Genomic DNA, 22,719 nt, shown 5'->3' with positions numbered 1-22,719 from the left:
CTGATTGTTAAATTATAATATTGCATTGCCTCTTTGGAACATGGATTTCTCACTCAGTTTCAGCCTAGTCCTGGTCATTACTCAAAATCAAAAGGAAGACACAGGGGTACAGAGATAACAGATGGATATACACACACCAAGCCTGCTTTTCCAGGGTCTTGTGTTTTCATTAGTCACACACAGGCCTGCTAGATGAGTGCAGAACATAGGACAAGGGCTCCTATTTTAATTTCTTAGTATTATTTACTTACTTGCAGAAAGGCTTTAATAACCACTGATCTGCAAGGTATCTAGTGTACCTCACTTGTGAATTGGAAATTCTGAATCTAGCCTTGGATATTCTCAGACTAAAGAGTACAGTCAAGAAAACATAACAAAACACAAAAATTATGTTGTTGTTCTTCTTTCCAGTTGTCCTTCAAATCTTTAAATACTTAATGTATTCATTATATGCACATAATTACACTCCTCTCATCACAGGATCTAGATTACTCCCAAAAGGATATGGTTGTGTCTTCTCAAATAAGGTTTGTGTACATCAACTACCATAGGAAGTACTCCACCCCCAGAAGAAATATAAGTCCAGTTCTGAATGTCTTGAGGAATTTGGTGACACCAATGCCAACACCACTATTTTCCAGTGTCAAGCACTGAAAGGACAAACTGGAGCCTTGTTCAGAACCAGTAGCATTCCTTGCAGTGAATTAGCAGTTGTTAACATACTTGGGTCAACCTCATCTACCTTCTCCTGACATTATTTTAGGAGCAAGTCCCAGACAATGTCAGACCTGCAGAGAAAAATCAGCTATTGTTCTCAGCCACTGCTGAAACAGAACTTGGGTTTGGCAGGCAGGACAACACATCCTTTTATGCTATCAACAGTTTACACTCATTTGTAGCCTGCTTCATTTTGCACCTCAACTTGAGAAACTGAAACTGAGGACTCTGACAAGGTTTGGATCTTGTAAACTTTTTGTCAGGAGTTGATTTGAGCTGACTCACACTTTTGGGAAGCATCCATGCTTTTGAAAAGAAATCAGGAAGACTAAAATTAGAATGACTACGTGTATTCAGATGAGGCCATTTTAGGGAACAGTTTATGGCTGCCAGATAGGGTGGTTTGGTGCTAGAAAAATGGTTTGGAACCACCATGCCTGTATGTTATGAAGCTTTTATATGCCTGTGGTGCTTATTCTTTAACAAGCTTTAGGTTAGATGGCCATAAATTTCAGCTTTATAGTGTCAGAATTATTGCAAGGTTTCCATAGGGTTGATTGCTTTTATAGATAGCATGTCAAATTAAACATAAATCTGGGCATGTGCTTTTCTGTGAGCACAGGATGCTCTTACAGGGGATCTTGCAGGTTAGTTGCTTTGTCTTCAAAAATTCTGAAAATGGCATGATGGCCATTTCTTTATGATGAAGTGAACAAAAATGTCTAAACAAACAACTTCATTAACATTAAAAACATTTAAAAGGAAATGTTTAAGAGCAAGGCTATCAAACCTTCTGTCAGCTGACAAAACCCTAGTTTTAACTACCTAGTGGAATTTGGCAGACCAAAGCTAAAGTGAAATCTGTGAAAATAAACTCTATAAATGCACTGTCATAACTTTTATGTGCTACACTATACAAGTTATTGCTCAGGGACCTTGTAATTAGTCTTTACAGAATTTGTATCTGCACATAAACTTTAGATGCTGGAAACTCTTTGTTGCCCTTCTAGCAAGTGCCTTATTCTCTCATTTTTCCTCATGGCATTGTCAGTTTCTTATCCTTTGCTCCTGTAGTACCTGCTGCAAGTTTGCAATTTGGTGTTCCTCTTGTGCATCTCCACAGCAATGTCACTGGCAATGAGATACAGTTCCTTGCTACCCGTAGCAGAGGCTTTGCTCAGCCTCCTAACTGGTCCCTCCATTCTCTGAGTACCTGCAAAACTGGAGAAAGAGGATTTGTTGATCTGAGATTTCAAAGAAAAATGTTGTCAGGCTTCTCCCTGATAAAGGCCCCAGTTTGCAAACTGTACCACAAAGGCTGTGCTGTCTAAGAAATGAAAAGGTGTTGTGTTCCAGTACAGGAATGTCCTCAGCCAGTGAAAAGGCTTTGTAGACTCTGTGGTGACAGGACCATGTGCCAGTGAATGTGAATCCTAGTAACAGAAACTACCCAGAAAAATTAACTTTATTCATCAAACCAATCAAAATTCTGGCCGTGCAAGAAGTTCATAGCTAGTATTTATTAGAAAGTGAGAAGGCTACTGATGAGTTGCTGATGTGAATGATCCTACCTGATACACAAAACCTGACTGTATTCCTCAGCTTCCTCCCCTTTCTTCATCAAAAATAGACAAATACAAAGGGCAAACCCTGAAACAAACATGGACTTTGCCACAGAGGACTTCAGCAATTCACTCCTTGCTAGAACTGCTCGCCAAAGAACAGGAGCTGCATGTGTGCAGTTTTCACACGCACCCCTCCCAAAAAGGAGAAGGAAAAAAAAAAAAAAAAGACAAGGACAGACTGACTTTTGGTGACTTTGAACCCTGACAGGCTTTGTCCAATGAAGAGGTCTAATTATCATGACAACTCTATCTCAATCTATTTGCCACTATGTGTGAATGATGCAGTTCTAGATTCTGACAGCACACAAAAGCAAAGGCACCTAAGAGTATGAATGGTGCCTATTTAAAATATATAGGTCACTACTGTGGCACATTTACACTTGGCTGTGTATTTACCATTCTCCCTCCTCCATAATGAGGAGGACTTTGAGATGGAAGAGAGGCCATAAACTTCTGTGTAAGCTCAAATGGCTTTTGCCCTTTACAGAAGCTGATCTCTCCAGGAAAAACCAACACTGTAACAGATACGGCTGAAAAAAATGGATGTTGGCTTGAGACATGGGTTCCTCCACTTTGATCCTATGAAACATGTCAACACAGCAGCATTTTACAAGGAGAACCCCTCGAGAGAGTTAAAATGGAAAACACTGTTTGTAAAGACTAAGAAATAACACTTGATTTGTTACCAGTGAAAAATTGAGCTCCACACCAATAAGTCTGAAGAATATTAACTCTCTCCTAGCCCAAACCTACACAGTGGGCCAACGTGAATTTTGTTATGTGACTGTTCATACTGTATTTTCAAGTTTTTTAATTAAATTCCTGAACAATTCAGCACTCCTGCATTATAAGACATGATATTAAATGATTTTTCATAGGTCTACATAGAACTACCATTTTCATAGGTCTACATAGTAGAACTTGAAATAAATATGAAATAAATATGTACAAAGGAATCCAGGCAGGTATTATCTTGAAATAAGACCTCAAGCATTGCATTGACCTCATCAGTGTTTCCAAGCTGTATCAGCTTAAAACAAAATGGTCGGTGCATCCCACACATTAAGCTGGGTTTAAAAATACCCCAGATCAATGGAGCTGATTGATTGTTCTGTGACTCCAAACTGACTCAGAAACCCCTGCATTCCTTTCACACACAGTCCACCTCCTAATCCATCCTGTGGCCTTGTCCTTGCACAATAAGAGATGTCTCTTCAGCTTCAAAATCAATGGAAAATAGGCCTCAGCCATGAGAGTGGTTGGCATCAGAGTTCAATTTCTGTCCTTAAAGCTGGGCTCTCCTTGTGCTCTTCCCTGAGTTGTCTTCTTTCCAGAGGCTGCAATAAGCAGTGTTTGAAAAGTAAAAGTGAACAGCATCACTCTGAGTCAAGGCATTCACCTCCTAATGGACAAGTTATCCAGAAGATGAGGAAGCAGAACAAGGTGAGACTGCATGTGAATGCAGTGATGAGTTATTCACTTTCTAGGTGTACTCTGAATTTTCTCAGGGAAAAGAACCCTATAAAATTAAGCAATTACTCAAGAACAACAAAAGCTATAGCATCTGTAATTAGAAACTTCTTTCATACTTTTTTTTCAGGGCTTACTAAGCACTTCATGGGAAACTGTCATATGTAAATATTATGACTATTGTGTTTGCTGTTCAGATCAAATCCATGTGAATGAACTAGCTGTGCGTGGATCTCAGAATCTGAAACATTCTGGGTTTTTTTTTTTACCCCACAGGTAACCCATAAAGCCCAACTTTCACCCCTTTAATCATACTGCTGCAATAACTCCCCTGACACCTGCCATCACACACATTAGCTATACCTGAGCTTCCCAATCACAGATCAGGATCTACAACAGCTGCCTGTCAATTAGATCAAAATAAAATATTTATCACCCTAAATTACCACTGAGAAGCACAGGTAAAGAACAGCAGGAGCAGCACAGCAATGCTGAGAGGCTTCTGGAGAGCATTTATCAGTTGTGTAACTCTTACACTGTGCAGGGACAGACTTCTTGTCTCGGCAAACCAGTCAGGCAAGGAAGAAACGCTGGGAAAAGTCACAGTGGAGAAACTTTTCTGGCATTTCCTTGGCAGGTCAAGCTAACAGCACTGTAACAACATTTGAGAGGTTTGGAAATTGTCTAATCCAGATTTATTTAGCGTTTGTCTATTTTCTACTGCTTCAATTCTTTCAAGTACCACTCTTCTAAACGTGGTCTTTTTAAATTATTTCATGTCCTTAGGGAGGGTTCCTGAAATTCCTCTTGGTTTCCAGCTCTTATCTGGGGATCAAAAAGAGCCACCATGGCTCACAGAACTAAGCCAAGGTGCCCCAGCCAAGCCCAGGCAGCAATATAATCTCTTAAGAAGGCATCCAGAACAGGAAAAAACGAAGCTTAAAAGGAACTACTGGAGTTGCCACACTGATTTTTTAAAAATATTCCTGCCAGGATTTACCACACCACCACATTCATGCAGTGGGAAACCACTGGTTTTCAAAGAAACATGTAGAATGATTTAGCCACTCTGGGTGAATTTAGAGGCAAGATCTTTCTAGGAAGATGGGTGAAAGTACTTCACATCTCTTACCACTTGCTAAAATAAAAAATACAAAGGAAGTTAAGAGAACACTTTAAGATGATGTGGGAAAATCTGTATTAAACTTAAGAGGGAAGGAAATCCAGAGATAAGACTGCGACTGTCTTTTTTTGATCTGCACCATAGCTGTGCCCAGACAATTTACACATGTTATAATTCTGTAATAAAAACTGCTGTTAACCACAATCAAGCTGTGACTTGTTCAGATAAAAGGACTTTCTTAATAGTGTTTACTTAGACATGTAATAAATAGAGCCAGCCAGGTTAAGGAGAATAGTGATAAGTATTTTAATTGCAGGTCTTTAACTAGCAAGAACTTTATCCTGTTTCCTCACAGAGGCAGTCATTACTGAACCGGCTCAGAGGGCAGAAGATTAAACACCTAATCATTATATAGGGTGTTGAAAACTCGGGGCTTCATGAAAATGCCAAATATCCTTAATGTTATTTCCCACTGGCTTTAGTCCCCCGCGCTGTCTTCCCAGCTTTGTGAAAAGATTTCAGTTACACGATTGTGAATTACTCCCAGAGCTGGTATTGGGCAGGGATGCTTCAGCACCCCGCAGTTGCGTGGAGTACCAGCGTTTCTCAAGCCCGAGCTACTCCCTGCACCACATTCCAGCCGCAGGGAGAGTGGCCGAGCCAGGCTTACATTGCCTGAGCCCCGGTGCACATCCATAGAGTGGCTCTGCTGTATTACCCGGTCCGTGCTGCTTGGGAACACCTTCACCAAGCGAGAGGTGCACAAGGGCTCCGTTCTGCTCCCAGGTCTTTGCCTCCTCTGCAGGTGTTCTCCTGAGACAAGCTACACGCACCGTCTCTAAGCCCTGGAAATAACAAAACCTTTAAGAAGTCTTTCTCCTCACGTAACTGAGCAAACTCACTCCCGAGCAGCACGGGTGGTACGTAACGAGGTATACGAGAGCCGTCTATGTGCTGCCAGTGACACATTTCACAGCACGGGAGGCGATCCTACTGCACCAGCCCTACGCCAACAAACACCCCGTTTTCTGACAGCCAGAAAAGGAAGAGCACATTCACCCTAAGCACCGAGCATCCCCCCTGAGCCGCCTCCGCCCCACAGACCGGCCCTGTGCCACCGGAGCGGGCAGCGCCGCCGCCCCAGAGCCCTGCGCAGGCAGACGTGTCGCTCACTCGGCAGCTGCCAAGCGGGCCCCGCACGACGTGGCCGCACGGCGGTGGCCCAACGCCGCGCCGGCCTTCGACCCTCCCGCCGGTGGCGGGGACAGGCGCCTCCTGCGATCGCGGCGCCCTCAGAGCCTGCCGGGGCTCCCGGCGCTTTTCCTGCCCTCAGCCGTGAGGCGGCGGCGCGAGCGACCCCCCCCACCCCGCGCGCGCCGCTCCCGCCAACGCCACCTGGGCGCGCGGGGGCGAGGTTGGGGTGGGGGGGGGAAAAGAAGCGAATGGCGGGGGGGGGGGGGGGGGAAGTGGGGGGCGCGCGCATGCGCGCTGGGGGTGGCCGCGGCGCCTCTCGCGCGAGCGGCGCGCGCGCGCCGTTGGGCCGGGCGCGGGGCGTGCCCGCGTCCCGATTCGCCGGCGGGGGGCGCGAGCCGGGCGGGGGCGGGGCCGGCTCGGGACGGCGGCCAATGGGAAGCGGGAGGGGCGGCGGGCAGGGGGCGTGGCCGCGGCCGGGCGTGTCCCGGGCGGGCGGGCGCGCGCTGTCCGGGCAGCGATGGCGGACGATGGGCAGGGGCGGCTCAGGACTGAGGAGGGCCCGGCGGGCGGCGTGGCCTTGGCGGGCGGCGAGATGCTGCTGCTCAGCGTGGGGCTGCTGGCCCTGGCGCTGCTGGCGGCCTACCGGCTGTACCTGCGCTGGGGAGCGCGGAACGGGCCGGGGGGCGCGGCCCGGCAGGGCGAGGCCGCCGCGCTGCCGCGCATGAAGCGCCGGGATTTCTCCCTGGAGCAGCTGCGCGAGTTCGACGGCGCTCGCAATCCTCGCATCCTCCTGGCTGTTAACGGCAAAGTCTTCGACGTGACCAAAGGCAGCAAGTTCTACGGGCCCGGTGAGACGGCGGGGGGATGGGGGGAGTCCCGGCCGGGGACCCACCGGCGCTGTTCCACTGGTGATGCTCAGCGGGAATGGGTTCTCCTCAGGCAGCCGTCGTTTGCCCAGATGCCTCGATTTGGATGTGCCGTGGTTAATTCGATTTTTTTTTCTTTTTTTCTTCCCCTTCTGTCTCTTCTAGTAGGTTTCCCAAGTGCAGCTGAGCAGTGCTTTCTTCGTTCTAGCGCTTACGGCTCAGGAGAGGAAGCCAACCAGCTGGTTATTTATTTAGGTGTAAATGCCATATTGAGTGTGGCTTTTAGTCGGGATAAAGATAGGCAAGGAGAGCTCTGGGACTAGTATGGTGCTGCTGTTGGGAAGAGTGCAGAAATCAAGCCAATGTCGTAAACAGCCAGCCAGCCAGCACTCCTCTTCGGAGAGGAAATGTGTATTTCGAAGGTTCACAAAAGCAGGCTTCAGAGAAATGTTCTGGTTTTGTATTCACCTTGTACACTGTGAAACTGCAGCACACTTTCTCGTGATAAGCAGCATTCTTAATGATGAGGTGGGTAAACTTACTGGTGAGCACTGTGTTCACGACTGATGCCAAAGGAAATGAGCCTTATGACTGCTGATAATTTTCTTCTTTAAACAATGGTGGTTTGGAAAACTTGCTCTAATCAAACTATGCAGGAGTTTTCATAATAACCGTGGCAGTCTTCCTTGTGAGAGGGGTGGAGGGGAGAGAGGATATTTCCCACTCCCCCAGGAAATAGTTCAAGTTAAGTAATCATTTATTATTATTTAATAATAGAGGTTCCAAACAGAAAAATACAAAGCTGGCATCTTACAAGCCTTTAGTTCTTGGCGGGGAAAGGACAAGCAGTTCTGTGGTTGAACTGGGCTAGAATTTTGTAACTACTTTATGCTCAAAGTTGGTGATACCAGTTGCAGAAAGTGAACCTGCTGTAATTGAATTGAATTGCTTTTTTGGCTGGGTACTGTAAAAGTTCACAGTGGAATCCGAAGTACCTTGCCGTGCTTTGTGTTGTTTATTAACCAGTAAAGCTAAGAAAATGCAGCTTGGTGAGATGCAGCTTTCGTGCCACTTAATCAGGCTAGTTCTTTTGTCTCTCTTATTTAGGGGTTTTTAAACTGAGACCTGTGTGCTGACATAAAACGCAGGTAATACACATGCTGCATGAAACTTTAAACACCAGTAAGCTGCCAGAGTGCTCTGTGAAATAATACTGAACCCTGATCTAAACATCGAGTTCCTCTCTTTTGTGTATCAAACTTCAGAGTTAATGTTGGCCTCTCCTCTCCAGATACCATCAGTGGTTCACACTGGCAACCTTTGGAGGCCTCTTATTGTGAGGAAGCTAAAACTTAATGTTCTAGGACATCAGTCTGCTTTTTGATAACTGGTAGCAGCTGGTTTTCCTTAAAAGCAGTGCTTCTAGCTTTTCATCAAGAGGGACAAAGGCTTTTTTTAATTTTTTGTCCCTGTAGTGAACGATTGCCTTTTTCTAACAGGAGTGACATCGTTTTCAGATCTGTAACTTGGGATGTTGCATGTGAAGCTCAAGCAGTGCATCATCAGCTCTGCCAAACATGATGATTTCTGAATTGTGCTGATGTGGTTTCCCTCTTTGGATACATATCAGGGAATTTTTTCTTGCAACTGTTTTGTGGCTGAAAAGAACACTAGCAGATAGTTTGCAGGCCTTAAAAACCTGAGAAGAGTTGAAATGGAAAAGTCTCCTACAGCTGGTTGAGATCTTTTCAGAAAGGCTTCAGCCAGAGTATCCAGATGTCCACAGCAGTTCTCATGGAAATTTTATGTCTCCTAGCTGGAGTGTGGCAAGGGAAGTGCAGAGCATACCAGCAAAGCATGGCCAGATTTTAACAGAAGGAAGAGCTGAGGACTTTGGCTCTGCCCATGTTTCAGGCTGTGACTGTGAGCCTTTAGTAGATTGCTGAGGTATGATGTGCAGAGAGAGTGCCTCAGCTTTGAGGGCAGTGGAGAGCAGAGGCTCAGGGCTCACTGTCAGTCTTCAGCAAGTCTGCAGGCCTGGGTTCATGTCAAATAATGTGGCTGCCTCAGGTGGCTGCTCATGTCTTCATAGCAAGGTCTGGTTTCCTCCTTCAGTGTAGTTCGGATGCCAAGGTGTTCCTTTTTTTTCTACTTGTAGCAGAAAGTTTAAAATGCACAAAATTGTCACCTAGTCCAGATTTTTTTGTCCAGCAATTGAGATTCCATTAAAGTTTCCACCAAACTTCTGATTTTATTCAGAGTTCTCCTGATTTTAAGTTTCCATCCAGCAAATCCTGTTATACTTTGGTCCATTTCACTGAAGAGCCCTTTACATACACACAGTAAAGTGTGATAATGATAGAGTGTTGAAGCCATCCTTTCAAAAAGCCATGACTGAAAACTTCATTTTCTTGAAGATTTAATCCAAATGTTTCCCAATTTTTGTTTGTTTGTTTTGCTGCCTTCTTTAAAGCCTTGTGCAGTTTATCTCATTGGTATCCTGTTAGTCTCTGGTACCTCTTAATGTATTTTAGCTAAGAGTAAAGAAAGGCTGCACTGTATATATAACAGTCTGTGCCTCCGAAACCCACTTTGCTTACATTGGATTCTGAATTTAAAACTTTTCTCACCAAGTTCTTTTCCAAAATGCTGCTCTGTCCTGCAAAGACACCATTTGTTTCAAGATTTCACTTAGATGTCTTAAATTCCACCTCTGCTTGTGTCCAGATGAGTAAGTGACCTAGAATGCTTTGACTGATTATTAAATCTAATTAATTGCCTTTCCCTTTATCACCCACAAACTCCAAAAGAGATAAAGTAAACAATTAGTGGTACACTATTAAAAATATCACATAACCACACTGTTAGAGAACCTCTGTTGGGAAGATTTCCCATCTGTAATCACATCTCATGACTTAGGGTCTAGTCATTAATACCTTCTGTGTGTGCTCTGTTGGTTTTTTATCTTAGAGTTTTTTACTTTTCATTTATAGTAACATTGAACTTTGTGTGCTTGCATCAAGGTTTCTGGTTGTGTATCTGTCAGTAGAAGAGCATTGTAAGAGTTAGTGTACTTTATGTCAGCAAATCTTAATATTTAGCAGTTAAATTTGCATGCCAAGGTAATGCCATAAACAGGTTTTGATTAGCTTAGTAAATACTTTGTGCATTTATGAAAAATACACATCTTTGAGCATGACAAAGCAAGATTATGTGCAACCCTGAGTATGCAACTGTTCACGTCACTTCTATTTCTTAATGATTCGTGATCTTAAAAAAATCAATTTCCTGACTTTCCTTCGCTGCAGTGTGTTGTTACTGTCAACTCATCTCTCATCCCACTTGTCTTTCACCATGTCATGAAGATCTCTGATTTTCCAAGAAGAACAGATTAGATAGTAGTAGTTTCTTCCACATAAAATATTCCATCGTATTTCATTTTCCAGGAAGGGAAATCTGCCTTTATTTCATTGTAATAAACAGCCATCATTTTTTCTGATAATTTGTATAAAAATAATCTGATGCTGTTAGACTTTCTTTGGAATTGAGTGCCATAAATTTCCCTGTGTCTCTGTGACCACATGGCGATGGTGCTTTTCCATACATCCTTTCCAAGGGTATGGTTAGAGTGAAATGTTGCAGGAGGGACTCTGCATATGTTGTATTTGGAGAATACTGTTAAGGGTGGCCTTATCTTGAGGGCACAACAGGCTGAGGGGTTACAGATAAGTACAGAGGATAAGACTGGGGGAAAGAAGTGTTTTCTGTAAAGTGTGAGAGGTCTTCTCAGTGGTTCTGATGTTTGTCACCTCTTTGGTTGTCTATGTGGTGGAAGTGTCTCTTGCCCTGGGATTGAGCTTTTCAGAGAAACAGCATTTCTGGGCAGAGAAGTGGAGTTCCAGCCAGTAGCAGTAAAACTAAAAGGTGTATGCACACATATTGGTGAGAGATTGTTTCCATACTTCTGGTTAAAGGGAGTAGTGCCTTTGCTGCCAGGGTGGAGGTTGTTCTGAGCCTCCAGGCCATGCTCATGGAGAGCAGTAAAGTGGTTTTGTGCAGGAAGATCAGCACTCTGTCTCCTCTGTTTCTGCCCTGTGTGTCTGTCAGCTCTCTCTTTTTTAATTTTTTTTCCCTTAAAACTTGAACAACTGTGTGTTTCATAAGAGGTGTGTACAAATTCCTAGTTCCTATTTAAACCAATCATGTTCCAGTCACAGAATTGATTAGGCTGGAAAAAAACCTCTGAGATCATTGAGTCACCTGCTATTTGAGGGGCCTGATAAAGCAGGTGTGCTCAAAGCAAGAGAATATGAAATGTGATTGTGACATCACATGAATTGTTAGTTAATATGAATTGTCACATGTAGATGTTAAGTCCAATACACAGCAGCATCACCCTCATTGAATGAAAAAACCTGGCCAGTTTTGCTTATTAGGAAATAACCTGGTGGTCAGAGCATTTCTCACTAAACCAAGATGTGGAATCTAGGTCCTTCTTAACAATGCAGCTATCTTCTAAAAAGCTCCTGACTGCTGGCCTGTGGGCTCTCTTACCAGTGCTTGTTGTCTGCCCCTTCAGTAGAAATTGGGTCATTGATTCTTGCACTTTTTTTTTTCACAGAGTTAAAAAGCAAGTAAGCAAAAGAGAGAGTGAGGCTCTCTGGCCTTGTGCCTGAGGAGTCAGGTTTAGACCCCTGTTCCTGGGCAGTTCCATCTTGGCATGTGGACTTCACATCTGTAGAGTTCCCATTGAGCATGTGGATTGGTCTCCTAAGGACTCAGACTTTCCATGCAGGTTGTAACTTAAAATTGACCCACGTCTTCCCTTTCATGTAAATCTGGAGCAGTAAAGTTAAAATTATGTCACCTTGAATTCCCAGTGATAAATGTTATTAGAAACCTTCTGCTTTCAAGCTACATCTCCAAATGGCTTAGTCTAACTTTCAGCTTTTTCATTCTCTCATGAAAGATGCAACACTGAGCAAACAGGTGTCAGGATTCAGATACAAAATTTGAAACAGCCAGTGAATGTTTCACTTCAGTTTGGAGTGGAGAAAGTAAGCAAAGTGATAGAATAATGTAGTTGTTTATAATTTTGTAGCCTGTCTCCCTTTGCCCTTACTCACATTAAAGGGAGATTAATCCTTATTCTTGTCTACAGATTAACAAGTGTTGTCCATGAGTATCTAAACTTCAGACAAAGCTGGGGTTTATTTCCAGTAGCTGTATGGACCCACAGATGCACATTTGGTGATTGCTTTGAAGTGCTTTTTGAGTAGATGAAGAAACCAAAGCTGCTGGTTTAAAACTGAACTTTGTTGTTAACCTGTGTGACTTCTTTGGAGAGATCACATGGGCCTTGTGAAAAGGAACACAATTCTTAGCTCACCTCTCCCTTCATTAGCTATAAAGTCCACATGTGGCTATCTGTGGTGTATTCCCTGTGCTGCCCCTTGGAGCCATCCAAAGTTCAGTGTACAACGTTGCTGCTGTTGGAGCAATAGTCTGGGATGTTCCACAAAGCTGCTACCAAACTGAAATGCTCAGGGAGCCTTTTGGCAGCCAGGAATATGCTCTGAAGTTGGATCCAGCATAGGTTTTGCAGGGGGAACTATTGGCCAAGCTGGCTGAAAATTGAAATAGGTGCTGATCCAAGATCCATATATCCTGTTTTGGAGGAAGTGACTAGAAGCAGTACTTCCAAATAAAAACTTTGTGGTTCAAATTTTTAATATGTTGCTTTAAGTTGAATAGATTTTTTCCTTGTCTGCAAAGAGAAGTTAAATTTTCATTAGAGAACCAAACCAGTGCTAGGAGATGCAGAAATCTTGAATGTATTTTTATGGTCTGGAGAGACTTTGACTTCACCATTTCTCAAGGTTTATTGTGAATAGAGACAAATGTCAGGCTGAACAGGATGTCAAATTCCTCAAGGCTGCTAAATTCTTAACTGGATTCTGGAAGGAAGTGAAGCTGTGCAGGTGGTGGGTAGCAAGGTTTTGCATGTGTTGTAGCTTAGAGAAGGGTGTACTTTATACAAGGTGGAGTTGTAAGGGAGATGAGGACTTTATACAGGGGAAATGCAGAGTATGAACGTGGAGGTATAGATGTGCAGATAGGCAGGCAAATCTGTGGGCTTGATAATTGGTCTCAGGGCTAAAATAAACAAAGGCTCTGGAGCAGAGGTCTTGAAATGTGAAAGCCATGATGGGAATAAAAGCATTCTTCAAGGAGCAGCTTTCCTTTATGGAAGACTTGTTCCTCCATATACCCAAGTAACCTGTGGCAGACATGTTTTAATTGGTTTTGACACTTCCCTGACTCTTGTTGTTGTACTATCCCAAATAGGAGTGGGAGGAGAATTTTTAAAAGACATATTTGATTGTGAAATGGCTAATTTGGGGATACAGCAAAAAAAAAAAAAAACCCCACTGAAATGTTGTGATACGGTCTCAGAAACTTGCTTTGGTTTCCATACCTGTGCTCCAAGCCGCTGTTCCTGCCCTCTCTTCAGCCTGTCTGTCATGTCATGCTGCAATCAATTATTTACAGCAGGAGCCAGGCTAAATAGGTGGGCAGACAAAAGGAAAGGAAAGAAGGACTGTGGGTAGGGCCTGCAGAGTAAATTGCATCAGGCCATGAAAGAACTCCGTGGGAGTGTGTCTAGGATTGCACTGATGTCTCCACCTCAATCATGTTCCTGAAAGATATTTTCTCCCTGGGATTTCATGTGTTGGCACCTTCCTTCCCGGACACTTCCCCAAGTGCAGTGAAATCTGATGTGCAAAATAGCTTTTTCAGACTGTTGCATCAGTTTTTTATATAAAAGTGAGTAATAAATAGACTAGGGCTTAGAGCAGAACCCCAGACCTGTATGTTTTGTATTAATATATTAATATTTGTAGTTAAACTCTGTGTAGAAGCACCTGAATGGAAACTTTAAATCTTGAAGTAGATCTTGCTCATACTGGGATTGCTGAACTTCTGCTTTAGGAACCAAGGTGGAGCCAAGCTTGCACCATTTACTAATAAGCACAATTCAATATTTACCTTTTAGTGTAGGATTAAAGAATGGAACACATTTCTGAGTTCCATTTGCAGAGCTGGAATTTAAAATGCCGTCTGCTGAGTCCAAAGGTTGGTTTTTACAAGTTAGCATTCCACTGAGTGCTTGGACGTGCCTTGATGAGTCCTCTGTGACTTCTGAATACTTCTGTAAAAATCATTCTGGTATCTTAAAAGTTGAAATTCAGTTTTAGGAAAGAACAAAACATTGGTATGGCATCTGAGGTTACAAGACGCTTGCAGAAATTTTGCATCCATTAATTTTAATGCAGGCTGATGTATTCTAAAAGTTTTCATGCTTTCAATTAAGTGTGTTATTGAGATTTAAGAATGTTCAGTGCTTGATACAGATAAATATAATATCATTCTCTTTTTAATATAAATAATTGGAATCAAGCTGGTACACCAAGAGGTGGTATCTCAGCAGGTTCTGTGAAACTCCATAAACCACTAAATGCAGGGTAGAATGGAAGGGCAGCAGGGTGCTACTCTCTGGTTAGCCAGAGTTTGGAAAACACCTTGTGCAAATAGTAGGATTTATGGACATACTTGCTTGAAACACTTCAGAGAAAGGAAAAAATGGGGTCAGAATACTGTTAGTGGGGTCACTATGTAACAATTTCTAATTGCTTTTAAGGATTTACTAATTGTGGTGTTTGTAAGAGCTGTTTATAGCTCCCATGTTCTTCATTCAGAACATCAAAAATCAGATCACTTGAATGAGCAGTCATTGCTCACAGTTTTGCTTGAAGCAGAACTTTTTGTTTGAAGAAACTCTCTGTTGTGTTGCAGATGATGGTCATTGCTGCCTCTTAGCCTGTCCTGTGGAAAAGTCACCAAGCATGCAGAGTGCATTGGTATAGGATTGTTTTCAGTCTCTGAATCCTGCTTTTCAAATAAATACCTAATTCAGGATGCAAATAGGAAAGGTAGCCCTCTTGGTTTTGTTTCCCTGAGGTGTACTGTACCTGTAGTCCCTGATCCCTGATGCAGTTCTCATGGATGCTGTTTTTGGAGCTAAATACCTGAAAGGATGAGCACAGAGATGCTGATCATCACTATGGTCAGACCGGTACAGTGCAAACTTCCAGCTGCTAGTTCATTCTCTAATACCTGCTTCTTGTGACATGGTGCTTTGAAATCAGTTGGTTTCTTTCCAGAGAGAGGAGGGAATTGTCTTTGGCACACAGGACAACCTTCTGTTCTCAGGTTTGATTGTAAGCAGCTTACAGTGCCAGGCACTCTGGGGTGGAGAGACAGCACCAGTTCTGGTGAGGACATCATTTCTCCTGATGCAGGTGGTGCTCAGGTTCCCTGCTTCAGGAGCTGTCCCTGCTGCATTCAGCCCTGGAGTCAGTGCCCAGCAAGAGCAGATTGGTGTGGTGGCTGCAGGGAGCAGCCTGGGCAGAACCAGCCTTTCAGAATGATTCCCCATGGCTCATCCTGCTGCAGAAGAGGTCTGAGGTTCTCCAGCAGGCAGTAGAGTGGTGAAGGACAGTGTGTTGGCACTTGGCTTGTGTTCATTCTTGCCCCTTTTCTTCAGGCTGATGGCCACTGTTGAGAAGTAAGCCAGAGAAGGGTTCTGGCCTTTTACCACCACGTAGGGAGCACTCTGTAGCAAGGCTGCTGCTGCAGTTAACGTAGAAAATTTTAAAGTGTATTGTTTTGGGTTTTGGTTTTTTTGTATTGGTTTGGGTCTTTTAATTGATCTGAATTTAAGGTATTTGGTTTTAGGTCAAGAAGATCTAAGATAACAATATGCTTAAAGTTCTTTCAGTTAATTAAAATTTGGGGAAAGCAAGTTACCGATCCTACCCTGCAAATTGTTGGTTTACAAACCATCCATTTCTCTCAGTAATAATATTTATTTCACATTCATTGCTCAAAATTTTATTGGGACATTTGTGTTGCTTTGCATTGGTCAGAAAGCACAGAGGAAGAAGCAGTTGCTTTATATTCCTAATGTGACAATTTGTGCTGGCTTCAAGAGCATTACAGGCTAAGGGTATAGGGGATCTGCTGCCCAAAATAAGTGAGTACTTCCTCAGAAGTGAGAAATGTCACAAAAGATGTAGAAAGTTCTTGTGATTCTGTAAGTGAAGTGAAATCATTAATTAGCCCTCTTAAGTTCTATTTATTTATAATAATGGATTTCTAATTAAGATGTCTATGCAGTTTGCTTCTGTTCATATCTGACTTGTAAATATTCAATGTGTTGCTTAATAGAAGTGTATTTCTTTTGAATTCCAGCCTCTGGTCCCTTTGGAATTTGCATCAACTGGCTTGCATCAACTGACAGGGATTTTTCCAGATATCCCTTCAAAGCTATTTTCCTGGTTCTGCTTCTCTCAGCAGACTTTATCTCCTAGTGATATTAAAGATTGAATTGCAGTGCTGTTGAATGTTAAACAGCCATGGCATTGAAACTGCTGCTGTTCCCATCACTGCAGAAATTTAATGTATGGCTTTGGCAGACTACGTAAAGAACTGAGCTTTGGTCACCATAAGCAAAGACATGAAGGTATCAATTTTGTCTTTTTGTTTTCAGAGGGTCCATATGGAATATTTGCTGGCAGAGATGCCTCCAGGGGACTAGCAACTTTCTGTCTAGATAAAGATGCACTCAGAGATGAATATGATGACCTATCGGACTTAAATGCTGTACAGATGGAAAGTGTAAGAGAGTGGGAAATGCAATTTAAAGGTAAATTCTGAAATTATCAGCTCAAGGAAATGCTTTTAATCAAAATGATTGATTTGGGCTTGGGGAAGCTTTTAAAGAGGTGTTGACAGTAATATTATCACAGAATATGCTGAGTTGGAAGGGACTCCCAAGGATCATCGATTTCAACTCTTAGTTCTGCACAGGACCATCCCCAAAAATCCCACCCTGTGCCCGAGAGCATTGCCCAAACACTGCTTGAACTCTTATCAGGCTGGGGCTGTCACCCTGGAGAGCCTGTGCCAGTGCCCAGCCACCCTCTGGGTGAAGAGCCTTCCTCTAATACCCAACCTAACCCTCCCCTGACACAGCCTGGGGGTCACCACAGCAAAGCGTCTGTCCCTCCTTGTCCCCTCATAAGGGAGGTGTGGACTGCAGCAAGGTCCCCTCTCATGTGTGTGCAGTGTCACTTAACTGTTAAGACCAGACCAGGGATTTCAGACCTTTCTTCCACAGAGGCTTTCACTGTATGTCACTATAGCTTCTATAAACTTTGATTTTTATACAATAAAACTGTTCTGTTAGCTCTTTGGCACAGAATTTCACTCCCAAATCTCATCTGCTTAGCTGGTGGGACTCCTGCTCGAGGTTGTTGGCTTTGGATGCCATGGAATTATCATTAGGACTAAGAGTTGTTTTAACATAAAGGGTTGAATGAGTTTGTCTTGAAATAATTTCTGACAAATAAGGAATTATGCCTCTGGAGGGAGGGGGAATCATTTTTCACACTAATTGAAATCAAAACAGGCTGAAGGATTGAATAGCATTGGTTTTTAGCCCTTGGGTGATAAATCTTGCCCGATCAGCTGGAGGAGAATGGAAACAAAGTACTCACAGTTAGAGAAAATAATAGTAGAAAAATTGCTTTAGGAGGCTGAGCTTGCTGCTAAATTACCATCAGTTTCAGTGATTGAGATTTAGAACTGTAGTGTGTAGGAGAAAATTGATTTTGAAGTAGTAGGGGCTAGCAAGCAAATGCAGCTGTATTTAATTGTAATGGAATCATAAATCTCTTTCAGAAAAATATGACTACGTAGGTAGACTCCTAAAACCAGGGGAAGAACCATCAGAATACACAGATGAGGAAGATACCAAGGATCACACTAAACAGGAATGAACTTTGTAAACAACCAAAGTCAGGGGCCTTCGGAACTGCAACCTCTTATTCCCCATCACAGAATGTCCTGCATCTTTGGGTACAGTTCATCTGCTGCGAAAAAACATTCAACAGGTTTTGTACAAGGAAAATAATATACTCACAAATGAAGATTTGAATACTAGACATTCTTTGTGCTGCCAAATTTTTTGTTGCAGTTTATTTGTAATGTCTGGTTAGGCTTCGTTAGTGAAGAGGGGCCAGGGATTTAAAGGCAAAAATGCTATTCCTTTTTATCAGTAAGCTGAAGCCTTCAACTAGTGTACCTTACAAGCTCTCTAAAAGACATGAGACTTCAAGCTCAGAGGAAGGTTTGAATCCTGTTTCGTGTGTGTCTTCTCCTTCAGCATTAAAAGAAAGTTGTACTCATCCACATCAGCAGCAGTAGGTGAGACTACTGAAGCCGGTGTTAAAAATGTGAATTTCCAGTTTTGTTTTGTGTGTGGGCGTCAGAAGCCCGGCAGAATCCTTCAGTTCTCTAAGAGAAGTCCACGTAGATTAGGATGGGGATAAAATTCATCCTTTTCTCAAAAGGATTGGGTAAAAAAAGTTTCTTCTACAACAACTATTATCTGAAACCTGCCTCTCCCCCTTTTTCCCATCCTCTAAATCAAATCAAATATTAATTGTGCCTTATTTCGCTTCCATAGACTTGAATTGTTTTAAGGGACAGCCCCCAAATTGCGGTTTCATAGTCACTACAAGCAGCAGTGAGACTGAATTGGAATGTTCTGTTGACTGGAAAACCTTGATGTCATTCTGTGTATAGAATGTAAAAGAGGAGCACTCAGTGTTACTGCCATATGTTAATACTACATATACTTAAATTAGCATTGTGATGGCCAAATGCAAACTCCCATGCTTCTTTTTAAGGAATTACAAACACACAAAAAAAAAAAAAAGTCTCCCTTCCTCCTCTTCCAGAAGCTGCCTAACTTTTGGGAGCATAGCCTTCACACCCCCGTAGAGTGAAGGGGCGTTGCGCGCGTGTGTCTGTGTGTGTGTCTGTCTGTCTGAATGCAAGACTTGGGAGGGATTGGTTCTGCAGATATTGTAAATACGAGTACCATTTTAATAAAGCATGTACAATACCACATGTGCTGTCAGACTCTGTGTAGAAGCTGCTAAGGAGAGCTGGAATGTGATGCAATAAAAAGGGGGAGAAGTCTTGGATAGATGAAGCAGCCACTGCTCTTTGTCCTGGTGGAGTTATTTTCCCTTTCAAGTCCCAGCTGTTGAGGAATCTCAAAGACTTACCCAGGTAAGCTGTATTTAAGAGACTAAACCTGTGCCAGTGAATTTATGGTGGTGGGGGAAAAAGTGATAAAAATAAAGCATTGTAGTAACTGAGTGCAACATAGAGTGTAAAGAATATGTCCCATGGCATTAACAGGACAAGAACAGCAGCCTCGTGGCTTATGTTTGTACCTCTGGTTGCAGATTTCACCTGTGCTAAGTCTACAGTAACAGTTTATATATATATACATTCTGTAAACTGTGAAATTCCAGGGATGGCTACTTTTTTACTCCTATTTGACTGAAAGAGATTCATATTGATGTAAATGAAACAAATAAACAAAAACTCCTCCGTGGAATCGTGTGTAACTCACATGTCCTAGAAGGCAGGGTGAACTCTGTTTCTTTCATCTCCAGCCTTGAAATAGAATTGTTTTGCCATGGAAGAAGTAACAGAAATGGAGCTGTTTCTCCATAGAAGTGTTTGCAGGCTGGACACTCCTGGGAGGTGTGAATTCAGTAAGCACTGGCTTCTGTTTGAGTCACGTCCTTATAAGCTGAGCAGTGTCCAGGCTTGGATTGAGTGTCTGCTAATCATCTAACTCTGCTGAAATGCTGGGCATGCTGTTGTAACTAACCCCAGAAATATGTGGTTTAGATGGAGCAGTGGGAACCAACAGGATAAATAAAAGCTTCCTTGCATAGGACAGGGGCTGGGAGTAATTAAACACCAGTTCTATATCTGGATGCTTCGCTAGGGAATTTTTTTCTTTTAGGTAAGTCTCACTATAAAAGGTTTTACAGTACATTTACAGTATGCCTTTCACTTTTAGCTATTGCACAGCTGTTACAGCTCATCACAGCACCCAGCTTGTCTAGCTGTGGAACAAGAAAAGGCAGCTTGCCCAACCATCCCTTAGGACAATCAGATAAGTGTTTGTCCCCAGGCTTCCACATGAAAATACATGTATGTGTTACAGCTTCTGCTGCACAGAGCCATAGCTGGAAGTTCCTGACCCTTGCTCTGAGTTTCTCTGCTCTTCACTCAGTGCAGCTATAGCATTAGCTGCTTCTCATGCTTGTATCTAATTTCCTACTGGTGCAAGAAAGGTAACTTTTGAAGGCAGAGTAGTTTTGTATCTGCTCTGGCTTACTAGCCCAAGTGCAGTCTTTTCCTTTCCCTTGCTACCAGAAAGGCAGTGAAACTTAATCACAGTGAAATTACATGTAGTTCTGCTGCTGGGGTTTTAAAATTGCTTTAGGAGGACAATGTTTAAATTTTAAACTTTCAGGATTAGCTGAACAACAAGATGGGTACAGGGTGAGTTTTGCTTTGAAGCACCTTAATGGTAACTCTAAAGAATACGAAACTTGTCCCATGACAGCAGAACATTGCATAGACTTAATGTCCAGTGGATTTAAGTTAACCTCATCCATCCTACGTACAAAGTTACTTGTGATCTAAAGCTGACAACCTAAAAAAAGTGCTTTCAAGCACACTGTAGCTTTCATATTTATAAAAAATTGTCACAGAGCATAATTTAGCATAACATCAGATCCATCCAAACTTCAGTGCAATTATAAAAATTTGATGGAGGCGTTCAACCTTGGAACATTTGTGTCAATCTCTTGGTCAGAATTCACTGTTGGGTAATATGACAGGCACGTTGATACTGTGGTAAATTTTGTTTAAGCAACATGAGGGTCTTGATGGAAGAATGTCTCATCTTCAGAAACAAAATACATTTCCAATTTAATATATTACTTGTTTTCCAAGGCTAGACTTGGTGTTAAATTAGTTTTAGTCATCATTTGTTTTGACACTTCTGCCTCATTTTGTACACCACTTCCCAAAAATGCTTCATTTTGGCAGTAGATGTATTTTCAGTAGATATATTTGATCTGAACATTTTGAATTTCCAGTAAGGACCACAGAATTATCTCACATGCTTGTATTTGTTTGTATCTTTTTATTGAGCTAGATCTACTTTTCCTTGATTAAGGCTTAAATTTTCTATTATTCTGAGTTGGACACAGCATATAAAATCAGTTTGGCACTCTGCTATGGATGTTGTTGCACTTTAAATTTCTCAATGCTGAGCTATTTTCTAACTTTTTTTTTCTTCCTACAGAATCAGTTTGATTTTACTGTTTTTGCTGTAAAGGGCAGGGAGCGGTTAAACCTTTCATAGGCGTTGTTTGAGTCTCTTTGACAAAATTCTGTTTGACAACACAGTAAGAGTTTGTGGGGTTTTATTTCCTCTAGGAGGAGGTACTACTCCTGTGTATGGAATAGTACAAAAGATTTGGCTATTTATTCCTTTCACCCTAAACAGCAGCAATAATGTAACTCTGGCCTTGCAGGCTGGCTTACAGATGGAAAGCAAATCCTTCTCCTGGCTTTTAATGGCTGGTTAAAGGTGAATGTTTCTTAACAGGTGCTCACAGCTTGGGTTTAAGCTTGCTTTGACACAACCTGTGTGCCAGGTGAGGGGTGGCTTACCTGAAATCCCAAAAGCACAGAGGCTGAAGGCAGCAGAGAAGAAAGCTCTCGAGGTGACAGATCAAGCCTGGTGTAGCTGTGGGATTTGTCAGATCCTCGGCTACTCTGAAGTGTCCTCTCCCAGGGAATGTCATTTGTCACTTCAGCAGTGCCTGAAGCAAAGGCTGCAGCGTGGAGGCTGCCATGAATAAAAACTCCTTTCCATCCATTCTAATGCTTTATCTGCCACAGAAATCCAAATCCCTGTTAAAACACAGACAGGCTACTGCTGCTCAGTGTAGGAAAACATGATCTGCTCTCCAACAGGAACAAGAGCCAGCTTGAATCTTCCATTTTAAAAAGCTGTTTAGAATCCAGTGTTTTGAGCATGACAAAAATCTGGGTTTAGGCAAGGTAACAGTTTTGAAACGTTTTTGAAATGTAAACATTTTGAAGTGTTTGTATGGTTATTTGTTAACAGAAGAAATAAAGACAAACCTAAAAATTCTTCAGCAAGCACGTGGGAGAATTTTTAGACAAGGTCCAAGGCTTGCAAAGGGGTCAGTTACAGATAACTGTCTTAAGACATAATTAAGGTTGGAATAAATGGACCTAAAAGGCATTGGAAGGGATGCTGGATACACAAACTCCATCAGTTCCTGAACCAGACAGTGAAACCACCAGCAATGCAAGGACTGTTTTGAAGGAAGATTCAAGCCTGTAGGAAGTGAAAGGGGCACTCCTGAGAGGCAGCCAGAGCTGTGGATGCACTGGGGGGGTGTTTTTGTCTAGCTCACTAAAGGGACACTGAGCAGCTCTAGAGGCCAGCAGGTGAAATATTCACTCTCCTTGCCTTGCCCCATGTTTATCATTCACCTGTTGTTTTTTTGACAAATACCCAATCCTATGACAAAAATAAATCAATATTCTTCTCTGGATTCTTTTGAAGACAGCTGGCTTGCATTCCAAGAAGCACCTCAGTGCAGCAGCAATTCCCATGCAAATCTACAGCCTTCCACTCTTTCAAATTGTTTTTCTTCACACTTTTGGAGGGGGGGGGGAA

General features: G+C 42.6%; 1 protein-coding gene across 1 annotated transcript; it reads left to right on the top strand.

Annotated features, from left to right (window-relative positions):
- Positions 1 to 6,646: 6,646 nt before the first annotated feature.
- On the top strand, positions 6,647 to 19,032 carry PGRMC2 (progesterone receptor membrane component 2). Its single transcript, XM_066547927.1, has 3 exons — positions 6,647 to 6,977; positions 16,609 to 16,764; positions 17,802 to 19,032. Exons 1-3 carry the CDS (start codon positions 6,647 to 6,649, stop codon positions 17,897 to 17,899), a joined length of 585 nt encoding a protein of 194 aa, XP_066404024.1. The 3' UTR covers positions 17,900 to 19,032.
- Positions 19,033 to 22,719: the final 3,687 nt, after the last annotated feature.

The sequence above is a fragment of the Molothrus aeneus genome, chromosome 4 (genome assembly GCF_037042795.1).
Source record: "Molothrus aeneus isolate 106 chromosome 4, BPBGC_Maene_1.0, whole genome shotgun sequence".
NCBI lineage: Eukaryota > Metazoa > Chordata > Aves > Passeriformes > Icteridae > Molothrus > Molothrus aeneus.
Note: the sequence above shows the minus strand (reverse complement) of the source record. Positions and strands in the feature narration are given on the sequence as shown.